At 36.2% G+C, this 21,930-nt stretch overlaps 2 protein-coding genes across 6 annotated transcripts in view; one reads left to right on the top strand and one right to left on the bottom strand.

Annotated features, from left to right (window-relative positions):
- Window positions 1-3,153, top strand: part of LOC105053399 (uncharacterized) — an 83,350-nt gene extending 80,197 nt beyond the window's left edge. For 2 of the 5 annotated variants that reach the window (XM_019853327.3, XM_073244540.1), the window contains 3 exons: window positions 391-542; window positions 2,172-2,507; window positions 2,856-3,153. In XM_019853327.3, the coding sequence (XP_019708886.2) occupies window positions 391-474 (84 nt within the window). In that variant the 3' untranslated portion in view covers window positions 475-542; window positions 2,172-2,507; window positions 2,856-3,153. Of the gene's footprint in view, window positions 1-390; window positions 543-2,070; window positions 2,508-2,839 lie in introns of all 5 variants that reach the window. The other 3 variants (XM_019853330.3, XM_019853326.3, XM_073244539.1) reach the window with 3 other exon arrangements.
- A 14,925-nt stretch (window positions 3,154-18,078) lies between these two features.
- LOC105053400 (protein indeterminate-domain 7) lies at window positions 18,079-21,878 on the bottom strand. Its single transcript, XM_073245126.1, is given in 5 exon segments — window positions 18,079-18,527; window positions 18,529-18,864; window positions 18,866-18,940; window positions 20,290-20,689; window positions 20,852-21,878. Coding segments are annotated over 5 exon segments (1,215 nt in total). The 5' UTR covers window positions 21,048-21,878; the 3' UTR covers window positions 18,079-18,319.
- Between the last annotated feature and the right edge of the window lie 52 nt (window positions 21,879-21,930).

The following is a 21,930-nucleotide window of genomic DNA, read 5'->3' as shown; positions in this document are numbered from 1 at the left end:
GAATCTATGATTATGCTGCTTAATTATTCATGTTGATGTAGTCATTTTTATGTCAATGAAAAGTCACTTATTTCAGCAGACCACCAAATCTGATAGCTGAAGTATATGTTACAAAAACTTACGAAGCAACAAATTACAATGTAGAATTAGAAATGCTTGTTGCTTCTTGCTCCTTGTGCTTATGTTATGTCTTTTTGTAAATAGTAGTGCGTGTGAAGTAATTTGATTAACTAGATTCCTTAGAACTGTGAAAATTTTCTCTTTTAGCTCTTATGCTTCCTGCTGGTTCATTTGCCTTTAAAAAAATTACTTTGACATCTTTCTGGTGTTTCATGTATTGGAAACATGAATATAATTTGTTTATCTCATGTAATAATATTTGCATTGCAGGAGGATCGTCTGAGCATTGATGAAGCATTAAGTCACCCTTACTTTCAGCAGCAGCATAAAAAAAAATCTCATGTGGAAGTTTGATTTTTGCCTGATTTTCGGCTGCTTGGTGGTGCCCATATTGCGAACCATATATGTTGGAAAAGCTTTAGGTAAACAATTTTATTTTACCACAACAACATACACATTTTTGCAATCCTTTTATTTTTGAGCTTCATGAATTTGTGTTGCTAGGATACTTTATGTAATTTAGTATAAAATGTGCAGATATTAGGTTAAGTAATGTATACCCTAGCCACTGCTATAGAACATTCTCAACTAGAGCAGAATCAGGACCCAAGTTAGGATGATCCAAGTTATTCTGAACTAGAGCAGAGTCAGCCCAATATCTTGTAATTTATAAGTAAATCTTCGGCTTAGGTCAGGATCAGATATTATCAGACTAGGATTGATATCCTACTAAGGGCCTGTTTAGATGTCTAGGCCCAAAATCCCATGGGATTTGTGGGTTGGGCCAAGACAACTAGTTAAATCATACTAGATTTGGCCTATATTTTCAAGAACCCAAAAAACTATTGGAGTGGGTTGGCCCGAATCCCATAGAGAGAAAAAAAAAGAGCTCAACAGATCATTTTTTTCCCCTATGGGATTTGGGCCGGCCCACTCTAATCGTTGGTTGGGTTCTTATAAAAATAATCATAGTCCAGTCCAATTTAGCTCGCTGTCTTGGTCCGACCCATGAATCCCGTGGGATTTTGGGCCCAGACATCCAAACAGGCCCTAAATATGAAAGCTTATAGTATTCAGTTCTAAATATTTGATGTAGATAGGCTGCTTCAATTCTGATTTGACCTCTAATAAATATGCTCATAGCTAAATGTTTTATACTTTTTAGGAATTCTCAACAATCAGCTACTGCAACGAAATTCTGTGTCCTATATAAGCTCATGAAAATAAATTTTTTGACTAAAATTTCTAGATACTTGAACAGTTTCTCCTTAAAATAAAAAAAAAAAAAAAAAACTTTGGAAGGAAGGTATAAGGATTGAAAATTTAGCCTTATAATGTCAGATATGATATCACTATTTCTGGGCAGGTGTCAGTTTGACTTGATGGTTACTTTGCATGCAATGGACATCAGTGGATCATGAATTTTCTGACTAGAGTTTATAACTTGAAGAATCCATGTTGAGCTAACAATTTTATATATGCGTGCATGTGTACATGCATTTGCGAACATACAGAAATGATTGTGTTGTGCGTGCCTCTTGTGCATTGTTATCATTCTTAAGAGGTGTATGATTACCTGTGTCCTTGTGTCTATTCTTTTATTTTGGGTGTAAAACTTCTCTTAAATATAATTACAAGAGAAATGTGCACCAACGGCATAGTCTAAAAGCTCAGTTGTAAAACATGGTTGTCAGCTTGAGATGGAAAACTCTGTTGCGTTCAGTATCATTGAAATAGAAGGATATTTAGGTACATAACAAGGAAGAATTAACTATCACTGTTTTTTCTTTTTTTTGTTATTTGATGCATTAAAAGCAAGAATCAGTGGTTCATTTAAACCTTATTGACATTGTTCTAGTCGGATATTTTGTGCCTTAGAATGGCATTTTAACGTGGTCATCTGTACCTTGTTTGTTACAACTCATCTTGACATTGAACTGCTGATTCTAGGAGCTTCTATTTCTGATGGTTGTCTCAATTCAACTGGGTTTTGTGAATCATAGATCTTCTTGACTTAAATGTATTATGTTTCTTAAAGAGCCACTCGTCAGGTTCTGGCTGCTGGACGGACCAACCTACCTGCTGTAATCTTCATGGTGTCTGATAGAGCATAACGTACCATGCTAAGTTTTAGTAGCAGGGAACATCATCCTTGAGGGAAGATGCTTCAGAGATAAGTTAGGCGGATACTCAGGATAATGCTGCAACCCCTGTTCGCATAATACCTGTTATTCATAAAATGGAGAGCCAGGTTAATGATTTTGGCTTCAGCATCTACAGATGAAGATGAGCGCTCATGTGGAATGCTTGTCCAAGCTTGGGTCTAATGGGAGAGTGGAACTACATATGGAGCAACTATCTTCTAATCTGATGACACTGGTACTCAGGTACATGAACTCTTTATTTTTATGAGCATTCCATTAAGAATCTTGCCCTATCTCAACCTCCCCACCACCCCACAACCAAAACAAAAAAGGAGGAAAAGAAAAAGAAAAAAAGGTAAAAGAAAAAAGAAAAGAAGAGAGAGATGGTGGGTAGTGGGGGAGGCTTCCACAAAACACACACACACACACAGTGAGAGCGACAGTGAGAGAGAGAGATGTACACTGTCATCTCAGACATAGCTTTCTTCCTCAGTTGCCTTATATATGATCATGGTGTCTTAGATATTAGGTGTAGAATTGATCTTCCTCTTACAGGCATTATACTTTAAATGTAGTTGATAATTTGATCAGGTGCAGAGATTGATGGATAGATGGAAAGCAAGAATCTGCACATGCAAATGATGGTTGCGTGCATGGGCAGCTGATATTTAGTTGGAAGAGAATGCCATCGTGCATATGTACACTCATTGCTATGGAATTGAATTGACCTAAATGTATGTCTGGCATGAAGACGGTGAAAATGCTTCATCATATCTATAAAAGGCAGGGTATTTGTATGGTCAATTGTAACAAGCAATGCAATTTTATATTTGTTTGCACTCTTTAAATTGCTGAAAATTAATAAAAGTCCAATATTTTTGATATTTAAGATTATACTGAACAAGCAAAAATGAGAGAAATATATCTCAATTTCATCCTGCTGAGATTAGAAAATTTATTTTGAATGCTTTTTATATATATTGATTTTTAAAACCATATAAGTTTATGGATATCTTGTCATATGTTAGTCAATATCAAAACTTTGGAAGTAAATAAAAACATATTACATATGTTTTTTGGGGGGAAAAGTAATCATCACAATACATATGGCAGCACATGTTATACATAAATATACAGAGGAAAGAAGGCACCATGCAGAGAATGATTATTATGAGCAAAGCTAAAACAATATAGAGCTGACGGTACGAACCTTAAAAAGTAGAGCAGCCATCAAGAATATTTTGCAGCAGTTTTAAGCTTCCCATCAATATTTTAGAGGAAATTAATATGTGAAGTATTTGCCAACTGTAGATCTTCTAGTAAGGAGATAGGAAGATGGCCATCTGAATAGGTACGGATTGTATCTTTTGTTCAGAAGGATGATTGGTAATCTTTTGCAGTATGTAGCGGTGGATTGTGTTTTGCACAGCTTTCAAAATATAATGTTTGCTTTATGATCTGTGCTAATGGATGGGAGGGAGAGGTTGGAGAGCCCTGGAAGCGGTGCAAAATGTGATCCGATGGTTATGTTTACCAAAAAAAAAAAAAAAGAAGATCAATTATTCTTTCATACGAAGGATACAACCTGAATCCCATCTAAATAGGGTCGGCAAAATATAACTTGCCTTGATCCAATCTATATCCGATCTATAATAAATTTCGATTTGAGCTAAAAAGATTCAAATCGTAAATAGATCGGATAATTTAAAATATTTAATAATTGAATTGGATTTAAATTTAAATTTTTTGATTTATTTAGTATGTTTAATGATTGGATTAGATTAAGCAGGTTATTTATTTATTAAATAAGTTAATAAGTTATATAGGTTATATATGTTAATAGGTTATCCAACTTAATAAGTTAAGTAGGTCTGTTTGTTAAATAAGATCAGATTGAATTATTTATTTATTAAATGTAGCCGCAGGTTTCAATTTCTAATCTCTTTAATAGAAAGGTTAGGGTCATATTTGAAATTTTTTTGATCCATGCATATCTCACCTTGACTCATAAATGATTTAATTGGTGCCCCCAGGGTTGGAAGTGGGCTCGAACCAGTTCGGACTAGGCTGGCTTCGGATCGGATTTTGGACTCGGTCCAAAACCATTTAGGTTGGACTCATATCAAAAAAATAAGATCTGTTTTACTTTCGGGCTGGGCTCGGGCTGACCTTTGGCCCAGCTCGGGCCTAGTTCGGCCCGGACCCGATCATAAGTCTGATTTTTGGTCCGAGCCCAATTCTTCACTTAAATGCTTCCATCCGGCATTTCACACTTCGATCATTCTTCCGACTTTCGAGTTCCGACTTTTTTCAATCCTCATCGAGATCTCGAAGAGCCCTAGCCCCTGTCCATCGACCATCGCCGTCCTCACTCCTCCATCTTTCCTCATAGCCGACAGCGACATCGATCTTGTTTCTTCCCCCATCAGCCATCCCTGCCTCTGATTTTTCATTTTTCTACGTTGGTTATCGCTGATGCAGTGATGCCACTCTTCCAACCTCCCTCATTGGCCATTGTCGATGTTGGTCTCCCTCTCGACTGGAGGGAGCCGTTGGCAGAAAAAGATGACATGCCGATGCCGAAGGTGGAGGTGGTGGCGGACTTGGCTATTGGAGACGATGACTGCGGTGGAGGGGAGTCGAAGGCCCCTTGCCCGGATCACCTTGTTCGGATCCTCTCGAAAGGGGTTCGGAAAGACGACCATGAGCCGCGATAGATTGCTCACGATCCGTGACAGATCTCATCGGACGGTGTCCCAGACAGGCTCTGTCATGTATTGGGCGGCGATCCGAAGCAATCGGCCGTGATGCAGCCGCGGGAGCTCTTGACGGAGGGGACGCTCGGCGGCATGGCCTACCCCTCCTCCATTCCCCCGCCGACCTCCCCCTCCTCTATTCCTCCCTCCTCTCTCTTTCCTCCAACCGCTCGCTCACCTACTTATCCCCTCCCTTCCTCTACAACAAGCTCGCCCAGGCCCGATTGGATTCTGGCCTAATTCGGATTTGGATGCGGGTCGATTCGATTGGGTTCAGATCAGTCTCGGGCTTGGATCGAACTCGAATCTATATTTTTTCAAAAAAATCGAGCTTAAATCTGACCTGAAGCTCAAAAAATTATTTTGGACTGGATTTGAGCACGATAGAATCCGGCCCACTTCCAACCCTGCTGCCCCTACATCTGAATTGTTCAACCATCTGAAATCCCTACATGGCTGGCCGTATCATACTAGCACATGGTTCACCCTCATACCCAGTTACTCACGTACAAACCCGGCTTATTGGGGCTGTATTTTTTGAAGGATATTGTGCGTGTCTTTCCCTTTTTTTTTTTTTTTTTTTTTTGACAGCGGTGGCGGTGGCAGTGGCTGCGGCGATGATGGTTGGGGGAGGGGATTAAGAAACAGCTGATCATTATATTAAGGATACTGTTGTTTCTTTATTATATTACCATATCTTTAAAATGCTTTCATGCATAGGTGTGGTGACCTATTAGCTGTTCTTTTTCTTATATCAACCACTCTATTAAAACAAATCTTGAATGGTTAGTAAAAAATACCTTATATATATATATATATATATATATATATATATATATATATATATATATATATATATATATATATATATATGAGAATCCCGGAGTTGTTTCATAAGAATTAATTTTTCATCGATCGACTGAAATATTTATATTATTTTTTTTCTTTTGTTCACATCACTTGATCTCCTAGAGTTTCCTCTTTTTCCTATCACTTGCTCTTTTAGAGCTTTTAGCTACTAATTACTCTAAGGCTAAAATCAGATCGAATATGGATCGGATATCAATATATCTATATTTATATTTATTTTATTTGATGAATATAGATATGGATATTATCAAATACAAAAATTTATTTTAAATAGATACAGATATAAATCAAAATACAAATATAGATATAAGTTGAATAATTAAATTTTATAATCATTGAAGTTATTACTAAGTAGATAATAAATCAAGTTAATAATATATTGTTATGGTTATATATATATATTTTAAAATTAATGAGTACTATATAAAATTAAATAGGATTATAAAGATAATTAGATATTTAGATATGGATCAGATAGTTGTCCAGTCTTATCCGTATTTTTTTTTTAATGGATATGGATACGAATATGAATATTAGTCGTATGCTCAAATTTTTATCAATATCTAGATAAATTTGAATAAAGAATAGGTCCAAATGGATAATATTCTATCCACTTTCACCCCTAATGCTCTTGCTTCCTACGACCATTGATGGTGAATTCAAATTTCTTAATATAACTTTAAATTATAAATTTGATTTTATCCCAGATTTAGAAACAGGATTGTTGAGGAACGGTTGACAAGCTAAAAACTCCAAATAACCGTGTTATTTGGCTAACAATAAGTTAGTTGAGGGTCATATGGCAGAATTACTAGAATGACAACTAGAATCATTAAGGAACACGAAATCCTCATCTTTTCAATTTTTAAACATAACAAAATAAAAATAGGGAAAAGAATATCTAGAAAAAAACCATCTTCACTTTATGTATTGTCTCGTTCAATCTTAAATGGCAGTAAGCAAACAAAAAGTAATTATCAGGTATGTCTGTCTGAAAATTAAAATATGGAAAGACTGCCAAAAAAAAAAAAGTATTTTCTACATCCAAAATTCTATAATATTTTGCAACAAAACCAATAGGACATTTTTCTTTTTCTAAAAATAAAGAGTAAAATTTAAAGGATGCGGACCATGAATATGAGCGAAGTCAGGAGAAAATATTTGTTGCCCCCAAACTCATTCGACATTCTCGAAGGTGACAAAAGCCTAGGTTTCTAGTTCAATGGTGGCTTTTAAATTAGAGACATGGTTTCTTAGAAAATTCAAATCGGATATCAGGATGGGGTGCCATCCCATATATTAGGACAAGATATCCCGCCAGCATCGTAACGTTCCGATCGAGATGTCTTGAGACATCCTTTATCCCAAATATCGAGATGGAATGAGACAGAATGACGGCGCATTCCATTCTATGAGAAAATTGAGATAGCCCTATCCCATGGGATTTAAAATCTTGATTTCTTTGATATAAAATTGAAAATGAATCATATGTTAGTATATGCATATTCGCATCCATATATTTTGAATGAATATAAATATAAATATAAAAACTAGTATCTATATTTATTCTAAATGGATATAAATTAAAAATATATATTAAGCATATCCATTTTTATTCTGAATAGTATAGATATAAATCGAATATTAGTTATATCCATATTTTATTCTATTCAAATATAGATATAGGTTAGATCTTATTGGATATTAAGTTGGATTTTTAGTGGAATTGATGATAGAAACTAATATTAGTTGTATAATTATACAGGAAAGGAATATAATGCAGTATGCAAATTGCATACATACATAGGTACAATATGTCATAATTCTCTTTAAATATAGAACATTTATTTTCTTTCCAGAATATAGTTAGTCAACTGACTTGTGATGTTGATTATAACTGTATATGATTATCAATTAAAATTTATATAGCTAGAATACATTTTTGATAAATGCTTATACATTATATATTATTTTTTATTATGCAATATGTTTATCATAAATTAAATAATTGATATATGCATGTATACACATATATATGTACATATACGGTCTATGTTTGATCTGCTTTGATCTGAAAAATCTGATAGATTGGTCAAGTTAACACTATACTCAATATAATCCATCAAGATATACTTATTTTTTTTCTGATCCAATTCAAATATATATTGGACTTGAATTTTTTTTCAGTCTTCAGTCCAACCCATTTGCAGCCTTCACAATTTAACGGTACTACCCTTGTAAAATATTTGCAGCCTTCAGTCCAATCCATCAAGATATGCACCTGACTCTTGGACTATGGTCTTGTAAAATATTTTTTGTAGTAAAATCTCGTCCGACTTAACGGAACCCTTCTTTCTAGGACAATCAAAGAGTAGAAGTATCCTTCTTCAGGATGATTCAGCCAGCCACCAGAGTAAAATCGTTTTATTTCACCAAAATAAAATTATAATTTCGGAACTACTCTTCAGAGAATCACTCAACCGAGTATGGCACCTCGTTGTTCACACCACATTAGCTTGGTCTGGGTTGACGCTTCTGGATGAGTTTTTTCCCTTTCTTCCCTTCAAATTAACAAGTGGATCTCCATCCCCTCATTTTAGCTGGGGGTTGTAGCAAATCCATCTGATATCCGATCCAAATCAAATAAAGCAAATTTTATCCTATCCAATTAAAATCCAAAGAGGATATAGTTTTAGATAAAATATTTAAAATAAATTTACATCGAGTACAGATAATAATATGTCTCATCTTGAATCCAATTCGATATAACATTAATCTAAATCTTCACTTTGAAGATTATAATTATTTTAGATATTTGCATGATAAATTTTTTATCTAGCCCTATCCAATCAGTCTTATCTATCCCTATCCGATCTAACGCACACCATCTATTTTATCCAACTCGATCCGCTCCAAAATGGATATAGAGCAGATATGGGTATGAGAGTTTTACTTATGGAGAGAATATAGGTATTGGTCGATTCAAACTATTGTTATCTCTATTTCCAGCCAGTGGCTATCTCCCCATGACTCCCTCCCTCCATTTAGAACCTTCCACACTCCTTCGAGTAAACCTTGCTATCCATTTGCAGCAATCTTTTCGAAACTTGTAAGGTGGTTTAAGTATTTAACAAGGGTGCTTGCCTAGTTTCTAGTAATCTAATCATTAAGCCAGAAATGAATGTTTTATTTTTTAACTCGCGGTTTGTCGTTGGCCTTTTTTTTTTCCCTTCTGGCTTGCAGACATAAGAGCACTAGTTCTTTATGTTAACAATGCCCTCTCATAAGTTTAAACACGTTATTTTAACATCTCTTTGCAAAGCACCCTTAGTTTCCCTAAGTCATATATGATAATATGATGATAAAAAGAATTTTCTCAACTTGCTCAACTCAAATCTTTTAAAAAAAATAAAAAAATAAAAATTATAAAAATAAGATTTACATTCTTTTTTTCTTTTATTAATCATCATAAAACCAAAGTACATAGTGTTTTTTATATTTATAACATTTATTGTTGCATAACTAGGATCAAATTCTCCATAATGGTGAGATCTGTTTGTATACAATTTGGATCGGATTTTTCTTATTTTAATACGAGTCATTTTTATAAAATAGATATGACGGATAAAAATAAATTCGAAAAATCTAAAATTTTATAGTAGATAGACTTCAATCTCTACATCAACTTTACCTTCTATTGTTTTGCTTGATTCTTCTTAGATAAAGATAACTTCAGTCAAAATCTTTCCTAAAAAAGTTTTTCGAATTGATCGATCCATTTTAAGATCTAAATGATAAAATTTGGATTTGAGTGCTAGGGGTATAGCCTCTTTTAGAGAAACACCATATCATAGATCTCAAAAGGTTATTTAATTTCAAAAAGAATAATCATCTCAATTTGGCATCTAAAATGGTTGATATTGAGTCAGGTGAGAATTATATATCATATAAATAGTCGAAGTCTTTCTTCTAGCTAGGATGAGGGGTGGATTTTTTTAAAAAAAAAAATAAAGAAAGGCTAGCCAATTATCTTTATAATGAAAATTACTCCATAAAATAACAAGTAGTAATATGTTGATATACATCCATAAAAAATGCTCCCTTATTTTTGGTGGATCCACTCCCTAAAAATTATCTGCACCAAAAAAAAAATTATTTCTTACAAAAATAATGGAATCTATCCGTTAATACTTGCACCAATAAAGCATGATACTAACCATTATATCATAGAAAAACAAGACAAAATAAGATTATAAACTATATGATTTGAATTTTTTGAATTTCCCTCAATGTTTCCCTTGTTGGAATTTGGTTTTAGTTCCACAATTGATGGGATGAGAAGAGGTGAAGACCTCTCCTATATAAGAAGGTGGTCTCCCTTTTTCCAACTCACACTCCATGGGAGGCCTTTCTTCGTGAGAAGAGCACCTTAATGGACTTTTCTAATATTATGTGGGAGTTTGAATGAAGACAAAATTCAAATTTAGAGGAAGTTTCTCCGCAAGTAGCGATCTCATAAAAATATCTTGCCAAATAGAGGGAATAACTTTTGAAAGGATATATCCCTTATAATGCAAAAGGGATAGGTTATCATGTAGGACAAGTCTTCTTTCTGCACTTGATTAAAAGGATAAGTGTATGAAATAAATGAGTACATCGATTTTTATAATAATTTAGATTTTACCACAATAACAAAATTTCTATCTCACTTTTTTACTATGAAGAGTGAATGAAAGCAAAATAGTAATTAAAGAGAATTAGTTTCCCCTATTCCATGGGATCACTATCACATCTAAAACCCATAACCTAGGTGGCCACATGACACAAATTGTTCAATTACAAAAATTAGAATAATTGACTGGTATTAGCTATACTCTAACTAATCATTCTCTTATCAGAATTCTAAATTATAGCCATATTAAGGATCCTACAACTTTTAAAGGAGAAGTGAAGAGGTGATATAAGTTTTACGGTCCAATAAGAATCTCTACACATCCATATCAATATAATAATATAATTTTAAAATAGTAAATAAATAATATCCAAGTAAAAATATAATTATGAAATTTCATATCAAATATCTAATATAGCTCAACTAAACCGGCAAATATATACATAGATTACACCATTGGTCATCAAATATTCATCTTATTCAAAAAGGATTTATCACAAACATCATCAAGTAAAATCATTTTATTCAATAGTGGTTTCACATGTTTTATCACTCATTTTTTATTAACTTGATCTGGATCAATTAACAATTATCTTTAGGTTTTGGACTAACTATAACCATGCTCTAGTATGTGGCGAGGTTATCCATAATTCCATATTTCTGTTTGTGGTGGGCTATTCAGAATACCACATTCCTATTTATGATGAAGCTATCTAGAATACCACATTCTTACTAGTGATGGGCCTATCGATAATAATATAGAAAACACAAATAATCATACTAGCAATTATATATCAATAGTAATCAGCCATAGGAAACCAAAATTGTGCAATGCATAACATTTATGTACATACTGGTGTGTCTAAGGAATATTCTTACTTTTATGCATGATAGACTTAAATATAGCAATTACAAATCCACTCCTCGATCTAAGAATTGCCAGGGTGGAGTTCCTTGCTTAGCATCCTTTTGTTCAGATTTTGTTCATCTACAGAACCAGATCTCATCATTAGAATAATCATAGTTAAGCAATGATGAATAGTAGAAGATTATAGATAGATGTGATAGATGATCATAACAAGGTCGGTTCAAGACCTCTCCTAGGATTACATAATGCTATCCTAAACCCTTACTGGATCAACAGGAATTCACATAGATGTTGGACCATCTAATGGTCCATAAGGCATCTAGAGAGAAAAGAAGTGATGAACAGAGAGAAGAGAGAGAAGAAAACAAGAGAAGCAGGGAAATAGAGAGAGAGCAAGAGAGAGAAGAAAAATAAGAGAATCAAAGAAGGGCAGCTTTGTTTTAAAATAGATGGAGGAGATCGAGGGCAGGATGACCAACAGTAGTGGTGAACGTCCACCCAAGCTTGGCCTTTGTTAAGGATCATGACAGTAGTATCATTGACCATGGCTAGTGGTAGCAAAGGAAAATAAAAGAAAACAAGGCCAAGTGTTGGCCTAAAAAAGAGAGGTATTTACCTAAGCCTTAGTGGAAAAGGCCGGCGATGGCAGTCACAACCTTGGCTAGAGATCTAGTCTCTAATGAGGACTTCAGCAACCACCCTATTGATGGTGCTTGGCAGCAAAAAAAAGTTAAATAGATGAGTAGTTGAAACAGAGCAGATTGTGTGTAGTTAAATTCGGCAACTGGTCATCTTCAATCAAGCTAATGACAGTATAGTAGCCTAGAGATCGAAAGAGCGAGGAGAAGAAGGTTTAGCGACCTTTGTCTCATCTTTGATGGGTTCTTGTGGCTAGATGAACAAAACCGAAGAAAATCTTTCATAGAAAAGAACTTGAAATCAACGACTCTAATCAAGGAATTAAACTCAAAGGTGGGATGCTAGAGAGGAGGCAATGCCTCTTTCTATGGACAAACCCTTATAAAATAGAAATTTAACAAAAATAGAATCTAAGTCCATTTCTTTCTTTAATGAATAACAAAACTGAGTTACCAAGCTTTTATCAATACCAGTGAGATCCGTCTTTATATAATTTGGATTGGATTCCTCTTTTAGTTAAAAGATTGAGGTCGAATGATGAAATTTAGCCCTATTTCCTCACTGCACCATACTCTTAAGGAATAGCACCAAGTCGTAAAGCTCAAAAAGTCAAGAATTTCAAAAAAAAGATACCTCAATTAGATGTTGCAAGGGCAAATTGGGGTATCTAGAAGTTTGGTGCACAATATAGTTTCTCAATATAGCAGATCCCTCCAAGAGCCTATCTAGTCTTCTCCTTATTGGCTAGAGTGGTCTATTTAAGTCCAATGATCCTCCTAAATTAGGGCTTCTCTTGTTTAAGAGATTAATTAGCTCCAACTAAATTAGTATTGAATATGGAGAAATGCATGTTTTCATGTTTTACGAGTAAATTATTTATATTTTTTAGGATTGACATTGCCAGCCAATCTAAAAAGACTCAATCGTCCTATATGTAGTTTTTACAACGTTCCTTTCGATGATATATATAGTCCTCTTCTAGTGGCTCTCCCTACTTATAAACCATCCACAATTAGAAGCATAGATTCCTAAACTTGATCTTCATCTAATGGAAGGCTCAAACAGCTTCAAATTTATCTAATTGGAGAGAAAAAGGACTTAAGTTGTGCGGACTAAAGAAATTACTTTTTTCATTCCAACCAGATTAGCTTTGCTTTTATTGAATAGTATTTTCTTCCAATTAAATTGGTGGGCTTGCTGCTTTTTTCCCCATACAAGTTGGCCTTCACTGTTGAAAAATAGTGAATTTTGGATCTACACTGTTCATGCAATAACATCATCGATCTTCTAAAATTACCTTTTGATCAACTATTTCTCGAATTATAAAAGATGTTTACTGTCATTTCACTCTCTTCTAACGAAACATGGTTTATAAATGCATCTGTGGTTGGAACACATGGTATCTACTCTGCATTTATATTGGTAGTTTTGGCATTGAATCACAATGAACTTTAGGAATGAGGGAGGGATCAGGTGGGGCTATGGTAGCCACGCCGTCCTTTTCATCAACCTTTGGAGCTGAACAATTTTCGCAGATCTCAAGACGAGCACACCTTCCGAGACAAGTCCACTAAAGAACTACGAAGCCATGGACCACCTCTATCATTTCTCACTTCCATGTCCACAACTCCGAGCCACCATTCTTGAATTCAAACTTGAGATCAGTTAACACTTGTTTTCCTGCACTTTGACAGAGCTGCATTACCTATTAATGTGGTTTCTTTAAACATCTAATTGTGCTGCAAATGTACGCTTGTAAACAAGTGATGCTCAGGAATATATCCAAGCAGAGAACTGTACACATTTCTTCTGTCGAATGAACTTTCCTATGAAGTCTTTACACCCAAAAGAGAGAAGTAACCAAAACAGTCATGATCATTTATTCATCATATATTTTTGGTCGATGTTCAACTGAAAATTTAGGTTCATATATTGGTTATCTCAATGAATTAATACTTCGAAGAAAAATTACAGGCCATGTTTCGTTCATGCATTCATCTGAAATCACCTATGACATGACTTACCTAGCTACATGGAGGCTTTTCAGAGGTCTTCATTGTGGGGATGAGAGTGTTAGCACGAGAGAAGTAACAGCATAGGTAGCAATGAGGTGTTGGAGGAAAGGTGGAGATTCCAGTGTTGGAAGGCCAAGGAAGGGAGGTGGGAGAAGAGGGAGCTTTACGTTTTGTCTGCTTGTGAAAGGTAAAGGAATAAAGAAGGGAAAGAAAAGGGAAAGCTGAGCAGTCTTTTTAGCAGGCAAATGGTATGTATTGTACTCCTAACTCCTGCAACTCATCACATGCATTATATATACCTCCCCACCAACTTTATAAAAGCTGGTTAAGGATATCCCCCCACCCACCTCTCTGTGTGGGTGTGTGTGCGTGTGAATATTCGGAATTAAGCTTTATTTTCCTTTATGAAAGGGTTAGATGTACACCAACAGTTTTTCCAATCCATGTGCTGCGGTCACTACATAGCCTGAGTTGAGCCCCACCTCCTTCAAAAAGATGCAATTATTCAGATGCACCATTAAAGAAATTCTTTACAGTGTTAATACATGAAAAGGTTGGCCGGCTAAAAGTTACATATCCTGCTGACAGTGGTTCATTAAGACAAGAAAAGAATATGCAAACTTGCACGCTATTTATTTAATTGATTTTTTTTTTTTTGCTTTTCTTTGATGTCTTTATATTGCAAATAAAATAATTTATACTAAATGTATCTTAAGGTCAATAATGTGTAACTTCACAAATCTTCCAACAGAATAATTAAGGAAGATGAATGGCTCTCCAGAAAACTTCAATGGGATACATATTACTCTAAAATGAAAAAAAAAATCCTACAATGACGTTCATATATTTAAAAGTTGTCCATTTTCTTAAGTACAGTTCATAATTCATTAATTGTATAATTTGCAATGAAATATCATCTTGCTCTTGGTCTATCTCTTAATTTCCCCATCAGATGTATTTGTGGACGTGTAATTAATTTGTTTTCTGTAACTAAATTTACGCTTTTAATTGATGCTTGGTGAATGCATATGTTCCATGCGGATCTTTGGCCATATTCATTTGTTAATGGAGAGAGAGAACTGGTTCTTAGATAATAAGAGCTGATAAAATCATAGTAAATTTCTAACAAAGTAGTCCAAGCGATCATAAATTGGATCTTCGATCGTTTTCAGGTTTTAGGTAATGTACGTAAAAGTCTTTATAGGAAAAAAAAAAAAAATCTAAAATTCTAAGCTAACATCCTTTCAGAGGACATATATGGCCTCAAATTTCCATGTCACATCTTCACCACATTTTGTGGCATGCCTTGGACTTGTGCACTTTCTTGTCAAAAAGCCTATGAGCAATATTGAGATTGTTGAAATATCTAGGTGTACTGGATGTCCTCTTCCTAAATGACCTTGACTATATTATGATATCATTATCCTGGAGTACAATTTTTTTGGTTAAACTTATTATATGTGCAATTAGTCAAACAACTTGTCTATCACCGTAAAAAAAAAAAGAAGAAAAAACTCCTGCAATAGCTTGTACTATGGTGCAAGACTACAAGCACATCCAAGAGCACACCATCACACCCAAATTCCTCAAGTTAACAAAACGTTAGCGGCTGCATTTGAATGCCAAATGCATTCTGCTTGCTAACGCGTTTAATTCTTATGCTCACTGGTATTGCATTTGGCCGTAAGTCTGGTGCATGGAATTTTGCGCAAAGAAATACCCAGGAGTACTAGAACTTCAAAAATGATGCCACGTCGACATGGGTCGACATTTCAAAAATACTAATAGTAAAATGATTTTCAAATTAATCACTAATAAAAATATGCTCAATGTATGATAGTATTTTACTAGTGCAACAACTGTGGTACTAAAATTTAAAACCATAATAACGGGCCCAAAAGTTTCATTGAGATCTCTGGCAATCCCAATACAACGCACGGAATCTAAGAAAGCAAAGGGAGGAAAAGGACGTGAGGAATCATTTGGCTACGTGTGTCCGCTCTGAACATCTTTTCCTGATCACGCGTTGACATTTCCTTTCACTCTCTTTATTCAAATAGTTTCTCTTTTCCAGATTACTGTAACGTTCTAAAACTATGCATGGCCATGGAGGAACCTTTTGGGCCTCACGGCGTCCTTATGTTTCCTTGATCATTGAGGACTTAAAAAAGGTTCCCTGCTTCTATACCTTAAGGAAATTATACACTATAGAGATTGCATTTATTGGATCTGTTACTCTAGCCAGATGCTATTAATTAAACAACATGAAGCTTAGGGTGTACCAATAAATATGATCCGAAGTGGATTTTGATATCAGCTGACACATGACATAGCAGGCACCAATTTCAGCTGGACTCATATTTTTTGGCTAATCTAGATAAGGAAAATTAGAAATTCTAGAGCCAACTCCAATTGGTCATGGATTACACTTCATCTATAAAAATGGCTCAAGACTTTAAGCATGTTATGAAATTACATGCCATCTATTTCCACTTCTCCATCATTTTTCTACATATTCTATTCCTGAGTCCTGCTAATTTAAGCATCGGAGTTCTCTAACCTGATCAATTCTAGCTATCTTCATTATTCTTCTTTTTTGGTACAAATTGGTGCTTTATTGTATGACACAGTAGATCGATTAGCACATCCTCATCTCTAGATCACCATATATATATATATATATATATATATATAAGGTTTTGACAGCAACAGATTTCATATCTAGTTTATATTTGCGAAATTAAATTTGAAAATCAAACCTATAAGGGCTACATAATTTTTTTTTTTTTTTTTTTGAAAATAGAGTGCAAAAGAAATCCAAATTGAACCCATTCTGTTAAGAAATTTTGGTAACATCCCGATTCTTTTTCACCTGTTTTAGAAGATGTTAATCACAAGACTTCGATCCCACAATACCTAATGCGATTCAATTAGATTGTCCTATCATTTTTTTAAAAATCTAGTCCAATGGTTCATGCTTGCAAGATGTTGATCAGATTATCAATCTCCATTGCTTCCCTCTTTTGCTTGAAGGAGAACTATATAAATGCACCCCTTCTCCATTGGAGGAAAAAAAAAAAAGAAAGAAAAGAAAAATCTACAAGAAGGAAACAAATTGCTTTGTGCCCCATTTTTAATTGCCATTGATCAAAATTTTACTTCTTGATCCCGTGCCTTGATGGTCATTTATCATTGATTCTGTAGCTTATATCACAAAACAAGGTGCAGTTGTGTAGAAAACTAGCACGAATATATATGTAATATATACTTACGTGCATAATAAACAAGGTGCTAGTCTATATGGGCTGAAGAACTTAAGCCATGGCAACAGACTTACTATAGTAGACTATAGTCAAATCAACGCCTGGGAATTTTTGAAAGAAAGTGGCAACGCTCCTACGGTTGTCGGACTAGCAAAATCGTGGCTAAGTTGGATCTCACCCATGAAACAAAACCACTTCAAATAAATCACGCCAGCAAAATTATGTGATCTCCCATACCATCTTACTTAACATTTTTTTTTAATAATATAATCGTAATATAGCACTATTAAGGCCAAATGACGGACCTCTCTCAAGAGCAAGTCTTTTGAGAGAGAGGCGGCAACCAGTAGACTAGATCTTTCTTACCACCATCTTTCTTAACATCAAAAGGAACTCTACGGTCATGTAGTTTTAGTAATACTTTCCTGCAAACTGGTCCACGTACCCTTGAGGGAAGCACGATGCACACATGCATGCATGCAAAGACGGGCACTTTCATGCACACGTATGGACCATGGAGATAGCTATTCAACATCTGTGTAAATACAAAAAAAATTACGACGTGCGATGTGTGCACCATCGTAGTTGTGCCCGTAGCCAATCATCAAGATACGTTCCTCGAGATCAATTAGCGAGACAAATGCATAATGAATGGAACACACAAAAATGGGCTTCGGTGATTGGCTGCGTGTGCAACCATGCAACTATACTGATGCACTCAGTGCCGGAAATTTAGAAGGATTTTTTCTAAAATATTCTTGACATCTAATTTGTAAGAAACTACGGTACTGCCATTGTGATATAATTATCCAATGAAAACCCTATAAAAATCAAATAATAAAATTCATATCGTATTTCACAATAAGCCTCACTTAGTCCTAAACGTCAACTTCGGAGCAAGTAGAATAAAATTTAGGAAACAGAGAAAGTGACACCGTCGCACATCCTCCTCCGGGGCATACGAGAATGAGCTTAACGGTCACCCCACGTCTCGGTGACCGGGTGGAACCCAGCGAAGCGCTTGGAGTGGTCCCTGCGGTCGCGGGAGGCGGCGGTGACCAGATCCAGGCCGAGGGCTCCGGTGAGGGAGAGCAGCTCCTCCTCGCCGGTCTCGCCGGCCACCGCGCCGAGGAAGTCTCTCGTCAGGCTGTCGTTCCTCTGCCATGCGGACGGATCCCCCGTCGGACATCGAGCTGCCCCTCTGGCCGGCCCCAGCGGCTCCGACGGCGGAGCTGGTGGTTATGAGGCCCATGGTGGAGGCTCCTTGGAGGAGGGCAGTGGCTGACAAGTGAGGGGAGGAGGAGGAGGAGGTGGTGGTGGTGGTGTTGTGGAGGTGGTGGAGGTAACGAGGGTGGAGGAGGGAGGGAGAGGGATCTTCAGGCTTGAGTTGATAAGGACTAAGGTTAGGGTTAGGGTTTGGGAGGGAATAGCAAGAGGAGAAGGGGAGGTAGAGAGGATGGTGCAGGAGTGGAGGGGTGATGGTGTGGTATTCATGGCGGCGGCGGTGGAGGCATCGGTGTGGCGGCCATGAGTCTTGCATTCTCTTCTGCCAAGGCGTCACAGAAGGCTCTATGGGTGATGAAGCTATCCTTCCTGTAGAAGAAAATATAACCAATATAATAAAATAATTAAGATAAAAAGAAGACCTTTACATTTTGATGTTGAAATGAAAGGCTTTGCAAAAGAAAGTGGAGGATGATGCAAATGATAGTATTGGTAAAGAAACTCACAATGAAAGGAAATATAAGAAAAGATGATGAAGAATAAAAGAGTAGTTCTGATTACTATCTTTATTACAAGTTGGAGATAGCATATACAGTCGGAAAGATCTACAAAAGGAGGCGTCATGCAGCTCAGTTTTTTTTTTTTTTTTTTTTTTTTTTACCATAGCAGATCAAGAAGATATTAATTTTTGCCAAAAAAGTATTTTAATTAATATCACATATGTGGCCTTGAAAGAAGGTATCCATTCTAGCATGGACTAAAATCTTGCAAGTTTCTCGAAATAAATACACCCATTCCTACCAAGAAAAAACGATAATAAACCACACACATCAAGACTACTATGGCATTGGAGAGCTTTGTCATCTCAAGAACAATCATGAACTGTCAACTTTGTACAGTGGCTATTTCTGTAGTATCTGTCAATGCTATCACTTTGGTTCCAGACAGTCACATGTGGTTCACCTCATAGTTTATCAAGAAAGAACGTTAGGTTCGAAAAACAGACTTCTCTTTGAGCACAAATTAAATTCTAGTAGAGATCTCGATTTTGAACCTAAACGAACGGAAACCATGCAAAACAAAAGGAAGACAAAGGAAGCGTCGAACTCTAAGATGATTGGCTAAAAATTTCATGCAGTGATATTCTTTTTTTGTAGTGCAGAATATTATTAGATAGTAGATGAAAAGCAATAACCTTATAAAACCATTATATAAAATATTTACTTGCATTCTGAGAAATTAAGCAACTAAACAATGCAAGAAGAAGCTGACTTCAAAGAGATGCTGCTGTCTTAATTCACATCTGCAAGCTCTTGCAGAGCATGAAGGTTTTTTCCTTCCTTTTCCTTTGATTTTTACTGAGTGATCTCTATATAATTAGCTAGAAATCATGCGATTCTCGTTAACCAAACTGTGGGTTGAAATCACATTCTAATGAAATCTACACCTTATTTTGCTTTGACCAGATCAACAAGTTGATAGTATTATGAGTTCATACTGGGCTTTCCATGAAATCTGCTACTGCTTAATTTGCATTGAAAAAAAAAAGAAAAAAATCCAAGAAGTTAAATTGGGAGTAACACAACAAGTAGGAAAACGAGTAGAGGAATGGAGGAGAAGAAAAAGAAGAATAGCGATTCACTTACCTCCATCATTGCTACTATACTAAATAGTAAACGGGTTACTATCATAGAACATGAAAGATATATATCACCAACCTAGAGAAGAGGGCACCACAATCACATCTATACTCCCTTGTCCCACAAGTCTTCACATGGGCCTTCCAGTCCGAGTGAACAGCATATATCTTGGAGCACTTGTCACACTTCCACTTCTTCTCACCATGCTTCCTACTGTAGTGCTTCTTGATCCCTGTAAGGTCCCCAAGGGCCCTGGAAGGGTGATGGTGGACACAGGTTGGCTCTGGGCACACATACACCCTCTTCCTCACCCCCTCCTTGCTGCTTCTCTGCCTCAGCTTCCATGGTAGGTTGTGGCCCCTCCGGTGGAGCTGAAGGTTCTGATCCCTCTGGAAACCCTTGTTACATATCTCACACACAAATCTATTGGTAGCCATTAAGGTCTTTGGGGACAAAGCAATCACTTCCGCATCTGGGTCTAAAGCCAACACCAGTAGAATATTTTTTGAGAAATTCCCACACCAACAAGATAAGAACATTGAAAACAACCAAATTGTTTTTTTTATTTTTCTTGTTTCATGAGAAGTTATCTTTTTATCTGAATAAATTGAAGAGAAAAAGGGGAGGAGATCCTTCCTACCTGGGTTCCCAGGCTGGCTTCTCTTCTTCTTAGACTTTGGCTGTGGCTCTTGTTGCTGTTGTTGGTGGTGAGGGGGGGATATGGGTGTGAACAGAGAGCTCAAGCTTTTACTGAAGTCATGGGCCCGCATCTCCGAAGAAACACTGGCTTCTTCAGAGATGGAGGTGGAGTTGGACATGGTGGCTGATGGGAACATGGAAGCTTTTGTTTTGTTTTCTTTCACCTATGATGGAAACAAAAAGGGTTCAAATAGTAGTATCTGGTTCCTTCTATGTTCTTATCTCAAGGGTTAAAGCTCCTCCGGAAGAGACACAAAGACAGACAGACAGACAGACACACACACACAACACAGAGTATGAGAGAAGAGTGGAGGAGAGAATAAAAATCTAATTTGGCTTTATTTTATCACTCCATAGAGTGGCACAGGAGACACTGAGTTATGGTACCTGAAAAAGGCATCATTGGAAGAGTGGCAACATCAAAATTCTCGTGATGGGGATTGCAGCTGCCTGCAGTTCTTCATCCCTAGCAAACATCTCTTTCCAAGTTCTCTCAAACCCATGCAATCAAATTTCAAACAAATAGAAGGGTTTGATTTGGAAGTGTGGAGTGGGTACTCTTCCTATAATTTAACTCTCTTTCTCTGGACAGAACAGAGAAATTTTAGGAACTGGGTCCTGAAGGTGGTGGGCTTTCATTTTCCACTATGGGAGAGATATAATGGCTGTTGAAGACTGGGGGGCGAACGGCTGGCAAATTAGAGGAAAACCCACAAAACAAAAGAAGTCGGTGAGCGAAGAAAAGGTCAGATAGAAAAAGGCCCGCTTGTATCAAAAAAAAGAAAAAGGCCAGATAGGGAGGAGGAGAGAGAGAGAGAGAGAGAGGAGAGAGAGAGATGCACAAAGGTGTGGATGAGGTTGAGCTTCCCAAGGCGAGGAATCCTATCTTTTCTATCAAATTCTTTTTTTTCTCTTTTAATTTGCGACTTCATGTTTTCTAACAAAAAAACCCAGAGCTCCTAGAAGGGGATGGAGTGTTTTATAGAGAGGTGAGGTGTTTACTTGGAAGCTTAAGGGAGG

This window comes from Elaeis guineensis, chromosome 10 (genome assembly GCF_000442705.2).
Source record: "Elaeis guineensis isolate ETL-2024a chromosome 10, EG11, whole genome shotgun sequence".
Lineage (NCBI taxonomy): Eukaryota > Viridiplantae > Streptophyta > Magnoliopsida > Arecales > Arecaceae > Elaeis > Elaeis guineensis.
Note: the sequence above shows the minus strand (reverse complement) of the source record. Positions and strands in the feature narration are given on the sequence as shown.